The sequence below is a fragment of the Pelobates fuscus genome, chromosome 7, assembly GCF_036172605.1.
Source record: "Pelobates fuscus isolate aPelFus1 chromosome 7, aPelFus1.pri, whole genome shotgun sequence".
NCBI classification, from domain to species: domain Eukaryota; kingdom Metazoa; phylum Chordata; class Amphibia; order Anura; family Pelobatidae; genus Pelobates; species Pelobates fuscus.
This window is the reverse complement of record NC_086323.1, coordinates 206,456,688-206,467,708: the sequence shown is the minus strand read 5'-3', so window position 1 is coordinate 206,467,708 and position 11,021 is coordinate 206,456,688. Positions and strand designations below refer to the sequence as shown.

The 11,021-nt window shown below is 40.7% G+C and overlaps 1 protein-coding gene across 2 annotated transcripts in view; it reads right to left on the bottom strand.

Annotated features, from left to right (window-relative positions):
* Positions 1 to 4,926: 4,926 nt before the first annotated feature.
* Positions 4,927 to 11,021, bottom strand: part of LOC134568477 (oocyte zinc finger protein XlCOF6.1-like) — a 234,996-nt gene continuing 228,901 nt past the window's right edge. For both annotated transcript variants that reach the window (XM_063427093.1, XM_063427092.1), the window contains exon 2: positions 4,927 to 6,625. In XM_063427093.1, the coding sequence (XP_063283163.1) occupies positions 5,310 to 6,563 (1,254 nt within the window). In that variant the 5' untranslated portion in view covers positions 6,564 to 6,625 and the 3' untranslated portion in view covers positions 4,927 to 5,309. The remainder of the gene's footprint in view (positions 6,626 to 11,021) is intronic.

Genomic DNA, 11,021 nt, shown 5'->3' with positions numbered 1-11,021 from the left:
TTACTTCCAGTGGGAGCCTGTACCCTGCATACACCATATATACTGTATCAGAGGCCTATGTCTGACCCATTATCGCATGGTACACCAGGACCTATTATGACACAAAGATTGCTGTGAGTTTTGCTGACCGTGTATATCAGGTTGCTGTGAGTTTGCGGACAGTGTATATCACAGATCTGTGAGTTCTACTGACCGGGTATATCACAGATTACTGTGAGTTACAGGTATATATGAAACTCAGTTATCAGGCTCTGTACAGGGTGTATACAGTGCCAGTTAACTCTAGGATTCAGGTGTTTCTCAGTATATATTTTTTCTGGTCCAGCTATGAGGTCTCAGATGAGACTACGCTGGTATGAATTCACTGTCCATGGCATATATATAAGTTTACAGACCTGGCTCAAACTGGTATGGGAGACCAGTCTACGCTGATACTATACAATTTTATCAGGTTCTTGGGGAGATTCATTGAGTTGGCTATTGTTTAGCCCTACTCCTGGAAGAGTCCATGGTTACAATACCCTTCAGGTGGTATGATGATGGTAATCTATAATAATGTTAAGAAATTTCTATCAGATCTGTGTGAGCAGGTTCATACCAATTCATATAAACTTCCGCTTATACCCAATACAGCTGGAATACCATTATTTGCCTGCTGGGCATTTAGGGACTGCTAGTCCCGGCGCAGGTTATTCACCCAGCATTACGCTGTCTAAAAGGGTTGATGTCTAGAGGTCCTATGTCACAGGATGCTCTGAGGTTCTACAATTTAGGGACCTCTACCCAAACTCAGAGGTCCCCATTACTCATTCGATACCCATTGTAAAGCGCTGTGGACTTGGATGGTGCTATATAAATAACATAATAATCATAATAATATATAATAATACACAACCCAGGATTGGCCTGCTATGTCTGTGCCCCATTAGAATGGCCTGCTATGTCTGTGCCCCATTAGAACGGCCTGCTATGTCTGTGCCCATTAGAACGGCCTGCTATGTCTGTGCCCATTGAAACGGCCTGCTATGTCTGTGCCCATTAAAACGGCCTGCTATGTCTGTGACCATTGAAACGGCCTGCTATGTCTGTGTCCATTGAAACGGCCTGCTATGTCTATGCCCATTAAAACGGCCTGCTATGTCTGTGCCCATTGAAACGGCCTGCTATGTCTGTGCCCTATTTATTGGCCTACTATGTCGGTGCCTATTTGAATAGCCTGCTATGTCTGTGCCTATTTAGCTTGGCCAACTATTCTGTGTCCATTCGTTTGGCCTGCTGGGCCTGCTCTATTGGTGCCGAACCCCTTTTGGCCGCAGGCCTGGGGAAATATCACTGAGGAAAACTCAGTGCCCACCAGTGACATGGAGATAGGCAGGTGTCCAGACAAGCACCATTGCCATACTATCCAAGAGGACACCAGTATACGGCCATCTGAATATGGGGGGAAGGGTGAAGGCCCTAAACCTCATGCCTGAAGGGCAAGGTTTCTTATGAAGACCCCGGGCACACATCCAGGATTACGCCTGACCGGCGACGGCACATCTCCAAGGAGTACTTCGCACAGGCAAGGACCGGTACTCAGACACCTACAGGAGAACGCAGTGTTTTCCTTGTCTTTTAACATCTAACTCCGTATCTGCTTCCCGGTATCCTTGGAGGTATCAGTAGTTATTCCTGTGTAAGGTTAGCTCCTGGCTCTGTTCAGTGGGGCTTACCTGTCTTACCTTCGGGCCTGCTATTTGCCTTCTATCTGAGATAGAATTTACGTATTTTCTCTTAGCTACGTTATTTTTTGTTTTCGTGACTTCCTTTTCCTTTCGCTCGAGAGGCCTGACTTGACCTCCTCCGACCTCCTAGGCGTTCGTGGATTGCGGAGAACGTCTCCAGCTTTCCACAGGCTACCAACGGTCATTCTGGACCCCGCGCGCGTGCACGGGATCCGGGCGGTCAGTTGGTAGTTTTTTCATTGTTGTTTCCGTAGATTGCCATCAGCCTTATGCTGATATTAGTAATTGGTGTACCCTGCAATTGGTCACCCTGAGTCTCTAGGGACTCTAGTTTGGATCACAGGAGGGTGCGGCCCTCCATCACCTCGATCCGAGAATATTTTATTTTCAGGAACAGAGAGCGAACCCCTCTCAGATACAGGACCGGACACTGATTTGTTATTAGAGGGCACAGCCCTCCTTTAACCTCAGCCAGATACTGAGCTGGATACAGAGGACATGTTTGGAGGACACATTCTCATAGAGAGAACCGGTCACGGATGTAGACTCTACTGTTTGGTTATAAACGGGTGCGGCCCGCTCAGGCTATCACATTAGTAGAGGGCGCAGCTCTCTCATACACTCGACGCTCTACAGTGCCGGCCATTTGTTCATCACACAGGCTTGTACCTGTGCAAGACATTGATGACTACATAGAAGGGCGTTCCTCCTGCATTCAATTAGATCTGACGTCCGTGCTACTGATTTCGTTATAGAGGACTGCCTAGTCATGCAAGATATGCATATTTAGACTGGATCCCTCTATTCTATCTCCTGTAATGGATCTACGGGATCCGGACCGCTGTAACACATGCGAGAAATACTCACAGAGGTATAACGGGGGAGACTCCCACTTATGTACACACACTCCTGGAGATGGTACGGATAACGGACGGTCCTCATGTATTACGAGAGTGCAGGTTTTGGTATATTCTGCACCATATAAATCGGAGAACTGCTTTCTGTTTTGGATATCCAGACTATTGCGGACCAACCGCGCGACAGTTTCTCCCATATCAAGATGATAGGAGTTACGGAAACCTTCATGGAGCTAGCACCGGGTTCTACATTTTTGTAAGTAGGAGTGCAAGGCTTTTGTTTTTTTCTATATATAAAATAAACAAAATACAGAATCCAGCGCACTCGCTTATTCACTAAACAATGATTTCAAATCTTAGAGATTGTAATAGTTTTCTTTAAAAACACCTCACCTAGGCAAAAAATAATGGGGGTTTAGTTACATTATATGATCATATATTGCATAAGCCTGCCACACCGTCAATGTACCCTATTCTTGGCAGGTCCTATCCTACACTAGCAGCCTAATGCTTGCTCTTATGAGATTAATCCACTTACTTGGGAAATACCTCCTTATAAAATACAGAACGAAATTACACATATATATTTTAATTTTTTTTTTATCATTTTTTACGTATTTACATATTTATTTATTTTATATTATATATATTTAATCAATATTCTATAATAACAGAAGAGAACAGAAGTGTGGCTCTCATTTACCTCCCTGGCTCCGGTAACACCTTGAAAACTGCAAACACTCCATCAGTTTAATTGCTATACAGGGTGATCGGCGTTCGTCTGCACAAACACGTGGCGGCGGCCATTTTGTTTAGTCGAACGCACTCAGCGGTGTTTGGTCGTCGAACACGTGGAACTATTTTTGGCAACACTTTTCCACGAACACCGCTGAAACTTCCATCCTCCGTGCGTTCGGCTAAATTCATTCGAACAGATCACTCTTTCGCCAGAATAAACTCACGAACAAGCCGCATCTAAAGAGAGTAAGCACAAACCTATCCGTTCATGCAATTTGAGCTTTATTCAACTGAAAGAATAGACCGACCGCACAGCCTAAATCTGTGGAACTGTTTTGGGCATGCAAACAGGCGTGCGGTCGGTCCAAAGAGACTTTTGACTATATCCTGAACTCCTGAACGGATTTTCGCAAATTTTGGATATGTTTGTCCCCGCGTTATGCTGTTTATAAAAATATAAGTTGTATTCATATTGGCTGTAAAATCGTAAATTTATGAAAATGTATGAAAAGTATGATTTTTGCAGCTTGGAGATTATTGAGTAGATACAGTAAGTACCTAAATTATCTCCCAAGCAGAGGGGAGGGAATATGTGGGTTGTAACCATTGTTTGATTGGCTAATGCATAATTGTCTGTGGGTGTCTCCCTTGCATGGGAGCACTGCATAAAAGGAGAGTATCTGCCATTAAACCTTCAGTTCTTCTTCACCCTCAATCTAGAGTCTAGTCTCTGATTGGGGGTAACAGCTATCTACTGGATGCTGAGAATCCTCCTCACTGATCGGGAAAAGGACACCCTCCAGCTGTGGAAACCGCTACAGTGTATATATATATATATATATATATATAAAAAATATATGATATAAGTATATAAAATTTGATTTAAAACTGTTTACAGGCACTCCCCCTGCTGGCACTGCTGTGGACGCTATGCCGTCCATGTGATCGTGAGGTCCTTGCAATGACCTCATGATCACATGGCCCAGGAGGGCCACAACTGCAGCAGGGATGCCAGGTGAGTCCCCCCCCCCGCGATTGCTGGTGTGGGATCGCGGCGAGTACATAGGACGGTGGGGATGTGGGTTAACACTCTTTATTTACCAAGATTATTATTATTTTTTTTACAGCAAACATATGAAAGCAGATACAATTTAAGTTCCAAATACATTCTAACTGTAAATAACAGGCACCTATTGAAAGGATGGTTGTTATCATGAAGAAACGCCACTAGGGATGTACAGTAGAGACTGGAGGTGAAGCCAGTGGCTATATCTACCCCAACTGGGCTGGCCTCCAGAAGGACTTGTTTTCCCAGATATGTATTGTCCCCTCTGTCTGTCCTCCTTCTCCCAGGCTGGTATAGACCCTGCGCTGCCACCAACTACTGCCTTTACAAAAGCACTTGTGGCTCACAGGCCTAGCTTTAAACAGTATCTTTACAATTAAGTTTTAAGTTGTCAGGTTAACTCATGAAATCCATGCAACCAGGAAATAGTGCAGGCCTGAAGTCTGCTACTGGAATAATCGAACAAGTGAGATAGGACACACAGTTCCAAAAGAAGTAACACACAATACTTTATTTTGAAAAAGGATTAGTAATTTGGGGAATTGTTAATAAACATGTGAGGGAGAAATCATTTAAAATACAAATATACAGAAAAATGGAGAACAAGCAATTCTAATAATACATCAAATATATATTACAAGTAATTATTTGAAACACATTAAAGTGCATAGATAGATTTGCACTAAATTCCATATCAGCAATATGTAAATTTGCATGTTTTCATCCAGTCAATAGGGGATGCTTACAAGTTATCACAATACCAATGCATAATTTGTACATTGACTGATACTGTTACAGTAATTATTTATAGTGTCAGCATGAGAAAGGCTTTGCTATAATATGAGGTGCTGGAAGGTAAGCAAACTTTGAATTATGATTTTAGAATATCTCACACTCACAGTAAATTAATACATTGATGCCTCATATATTATTAGAGTTGACAATAACATTTGGAACTATCAAAACATCACATAATTTATCTCCTGCGTGAGTTTTCTTATGTATTGCAAGTTGTGACTGCCAGCTGAAACATTTCCCACATTCAGAACATGAAAAAGGTTTCCCTCCTGTGTGAGTTCTCTGATGACCAACAAGATGTGACTGCCGGCTGAACCATTTCCCACATTTGGAACACGAGAAAGGTTTCTCTCCTGTGTGAGTTCTCTGATGTCTGACAAGGTCTGGTTTACTAACAAAACACGTCTCACATTCAGAACATGAAAAAGGTTTCTCTCCTGTGTGAGTTCTCTGATGTGTAACAAGATGAGATTGCTGGCTAAAACATTTCCCACATTCAGAACATGAGAAAGGTTTCTCTCCTGTGTGAGTTCTCTGATGTTTTACAAGGACTGCTTTACTGACAAAACACTTGCCACATTCAGAACATGAAAAAGGTTTCTCTCCTGTGTGAGTTCTCTGATGTCCAACAAGATGTGACTGCCGGCTGAAACATTTCCCACATTCAGAACATGAGAAAGGTTTCTCTCCTGTGTGAGTTCTCTGATGTATTGAAAGTTGACACTGCCGACTGAAACATTTCCCACATTCAGAGCATGAGAAAGGTTTCTCTCCTGTGTGAGTTATCCAATGTATTGAAAGTTGACACTGCCGGCTGAAACATTTCCCACATTCAGAGCATGAGAAAGGTTTCTCTCCTGTGTGAGTTCTCTGATGTCTGACAAGGTCTGTTTTATTGACAAAACACTTCCCACATTCAGAACACGAGAAAGGTTTCTCTCCTGTGTGAGTACTCTGATGTTTATGTAGAGCTGAGGTATAGCTAAAGCATTTCCCACATTCAGAGCACGAGAAAGGTTTCTCTCCTGTGTGAGTTCTCTGATGTATTGGAACTTGTGACTGTTGGCTGAAACATTTCCCACATTCGGAACACGAGAAAGGTTTCTCTCCTGTGTGAATTCTCTGATGGGCAACTAGAGCTGAGGTATAGTTAAAACATTTCCCACATACAGAACATGAGAAAGATTTCCTTCCTGTGTGCGTTGTCTGCTGTCTATCAAGAGATGATTTACTGATAAAATATTTTTCACATGCAGTATATGAGAAAGGTTTTGGGGTTATGTATACTATCTCCTTTGTAGACATATTTGATTCTGAGAGATTCCTTGAGTTTGGAGAGTTGAAATCCTTGGGCTTTTTATTAAGAGATTTCTTCATATTCTTGCTTAGTGTATTTCTGTTGTCCTGTCCTTTAGAAAAACATCTGCTGATGGAAATACCTGAAAGAAAATGTACTGTGAGTTATAGAAAATCTGTCTATAAAGGATTTATTTTTACCATACTTCGAAAAACTGACTTTATTTTCATGAAACATCAGAAATGCGAAACATTTATATTTCAGGAAAGGCTCACGGCTTTTAGAGAAGTTATTTTTTACGTTTATTTTTAACTGCAAATATAGTTGTGAAATCTCCTGTAAACATGCCCACACATCACGTAGAAACATAAAATGTGACGGCAGATAAGAACCATTTGGTCCATCTAGTTTGCCCTAATACTCATTAGTCCCTGACCTTATCTTATATCTAGGATAGCCTTATGCCTATCCCATGTATGCTTAAACTCCTTTACTGTGTTAACCTCTACCACTTTAGCTGGAAGGCAATTCCATGCATCCACTACCCTCTCAGTAAAGTAATACTTCCTGATATTTTTAAACCTTTGCCCCTCTAATTTATAGAGACTGAATACATCTGTTTTTTGTTCATTCCTAAATAGGCTGGCCTGTGATGTCACTGCCAGAAGCACATAGCTTAAGGATTTCTACACACTGCCCCTAGTGGTGCATATAAGACAGGAAACTCATTATGCTTTATTTTATTACTTAAATCATTATTAATATCACTACACTATGTCCTCTTGTTGTGGTAAAAAATCCTATCCTTTAACATGGTTTCCATTACTTCCTTACTACTGAAGTAAGGTTTATTGGTCTATAGTTGCCCGACTCCTCCCTACTACCTTTCTTGTGACTAGGCACAACATTAGCTAATTTCCAATTTTCTGGGACCACTAACAAGGATTGGTTAATGTCAGGGTATTTATATTGGCAGACATTTTGTGCTATGATAGAAATACAAAGTATATATTCTGAAGTCATTATGAACAGACCAGACTCCATTTTGTTATATTCAAGTTAACAAAGAGACACGGAATTTCTATCCTTTCTCTAAAACTTGCCAGAGCTAATGGAATGTATAGTATAAACAAACCAAGTGATAAGAGACTAAAATGCTAATGGAATAGAATAAATTCTTTATTTTACTTTCTATATGTACAAAGTACCATTGTAAGTTTTGAGGTCATTTTTAGTTTAAGAACTGTCATATTAGAAATTACTACAGAATTTGGAGACACATAGTCTGAAGAAAGCCCAAAGAAAGGCTTTGAAATGACAAGTGAATATAAAATATAGCCACATATAGATAAGACCAAATTGCGTCAAAATAGCCACCAGGAAAAGTTAACTCTTTCCGGGATAGGTATGTTTAGTGGGATGAGACTGCCATCTACAATCCAAATACTAAATTTATTATCTAGAAAGGAACCACACCTACAGTGTTGTTATTGGTTATTAGCCAGTGACGAACAGAGAATCTGTCCCTTTAAAAGTTAAGACAAAGGGAAGAGAGAGGCATTCAGAGATTCAGACATTCAAAGAATCAGGGCAATCAAGGCAGATGCAAGGAGAAAGCAGTCGGGGGCAAAAGAGTCGGAAGCAGGCTAAGAAAAAAAAAGACAGATAAACATTCCTGGACCCTTAGCTACCTGAGAACATCTGGTGAGAATATCTATTAACTGGTAAATATACTGGCTTCAATTAATTAATTTAAATTAATTAATATTTTCTAGTAGCATGATATATGTCTGGATAAAATCACGATCAGTTTTCGATACTCCGAAATCTTAGTTAACTAAGAAATATATATATTTATAACCATTTCATGCTGCAGATGAAATTGGGATAAGTGTGTATTTCTGTGATATATCACATGTTAGCATATCGTGACATTTATCCAGCTGTATTGATTTGCTATAAATAAGATTAAATATCTGTTTAGACAAATTAATAAAATATCAGCTTATAGAACATATAGATTTCTTCTCATTGGATGAATTCAAGGAAATGACTAATGACTGGTTACATGTTATTTAATTTAAAATTACATCAGAGTAGATCTTAATTACTTAGGAGGTCTAGCCAGCATTGAAAGGGTTACTCTGTCAGCTAAGTTTTTATGGCTTTACGCTGCAGCTCTGTCTCTATGTGAAACTTTCTTTGTCTCTGTGAAGCCCATCATAAATCTTCTTGACGGCTAATGTGTAGATTCTAAACTGCGTTAACCATTAGGAGATGTTTTTTTTTTTTATATTACCATATTGTATTGCATATTCATATTATACTGAATATTAATTTATTATTGTCACGTATGTTACTCATTATTATTATTATTTAAATTGTTAAAAATAAAAATTATCTATTTTTATAAAAAATTTGTGATTTTAATTATATGATATACATTTCACTTATAATGATAACGATCTTTGGATCTGAGAATTAAAATAATGGGTAATTCTCAACTGTTTACTATTATTATCCCATAAATATCCCCACATTAAATAAATCGACTAATGGTTTTTCTAGTACACCACTAAGCTCTTTTAATAACTGTGGTGAAACCAACCTCGCCACTGGGCACTGGAGAAGCCTGGTTGCCAGCCTCCTGCCTCATGACTATGGACCCCTCTCATCAGCTAAACTTAAACCCCATGTCGATTTGACTGTGTTTGTGGGATCTGAGCGCTGTTTGGATATATTGAGCGCTCAGATCTAAGCCATCTGGGGATAGGTTGAATGTGGGGATTCTCTTCAGTATGATAGGCGTTATGTATTTTTGCGGTTGTTGTGAATAGAGATATTTTCTGTACCTGGAGATGGTTGGCTTACCACACCCAGTTAAGCCAATTATCTCCAGGATAGAGGATTCTGTGGAACTGGTTTTGGGCAGAAAAACCATGCTTTAGTTGGTCACAAAGGACTTCGACCTAACTTTTAAACCAATGGAAGGAATTGCCTTTTTGAGTATGTTTGTATTTGGAGTATGCGGAGTCTGAAAATTTAAGTTTTATGTGATGTATACTTTTAAAAGTTATGAATATTGTGCAAAACTGTGTATATATCACAGGCAGAGGGGAGGATTTTGCTGGAATGAATGGGAGTGTTTATCTGTGTTGTATGTTCCACAATACCCATATAAGGCCAATAAAAACACAGCTCAGTCTGTTCCTGCTTGACCCTCAAAACCCTTGTCTCATTCTTGGGGGGATTTATTGTATGCTGTTCCAGTTCGACTGCTAGGAGTGTAAACCTATTCGTATGTTTTTTCCTATTCGGCTGTTTACGGTATTCATATGGTTTCCTGTTCGGCGGATTGGTGTCTTTGGTAGCTGCCTGTATATCTGGAAGGGGAATATCTACTAAACGGCTTTAACCCCTTTTATGCCCGGGGTGCCGTTACAATAACCTTGAGTGTATTCCATCAGGCCCCATCAACTTATTTATCTTTACTTTTGAAAGTAGAAATAGAACCTCTTCCTCTGTAAATACAAAAAGAGAAGTCCTGCGCTTACTCCCATCACTGCTGGGCAAGGACTATAGTACACATCAGCCCCAATATATAGTAAAAACCAAAGAAAAGAAAAAGTTACCTGCGCTCTCTCCTTAATCCCTATGTATATTTAGACAAATGGAGGTCATTTAGTTGCTCCAATGGCCATTGGAGGGAATGCCCGCCTGCCAACGTCAAGGCAGACCCCCCTAAGCGGGTCCTATCACTGACTGTGACGAGACCAATCTCGCTACATTGCATTGGAGGAGCCTGGTTGCCCGCCTGCTGCCTTTGGATTATGGACCGGCAGCTAAAGGGTTAATTTTACTGCGCAGAAAGATTTATTTTTCCCTTTTGGCACAGCCGTTTGGTAAATGCTATCTACCGAACAAACAGCCATTTTTCAGACTCCCCAGAGCCGTGGGAAGCCGTCCGGCACCGTTAATTGGCCACCCAGAAGCTGGAGTGTGCCCTCCATTTATCTCCCTGAAGCTGCGGTTAACCGCAGCTTAATTAATTGTTACTGGGTGGCCGCGGTTACACTCAGCGGCCGCTAGATGGCGGTGTTCTGGAGCTCCCCGGGCAGCCAGCGCTTTTCTGCCCGGCTTTCATGCACCAAACCCGGACACTTTTACGTGCAGGCACCGCTGAACCTCCAGCCCCTGGTTCTAATTCGTATATATTTAACCGAATGCATGTAAATTCGGTAGTTTATTTTATGTGAATGTTGTAATCCAGATAGCCATGCCATGGAGCATATTAGTGTAATTAAAGACTTTGGCTCCATGGCAATTAAACTGTATTCGTGTGGTCTGAGTGCCATTCACCTAATAATGTGCACTCAGACCTGAGCTATCTGGGGATATGTTACATGTCTGTGTTTTATGTATAAAATGTGTCTATGTATTTTAAAGTGATCGTCTGTTTTTGTGTCCCCACGTGTGTAATGGAGTTTTGCCCTTGTCCTGGGAGATAATTGAATTACTTCTCCAGGGCAGAGAGGAGG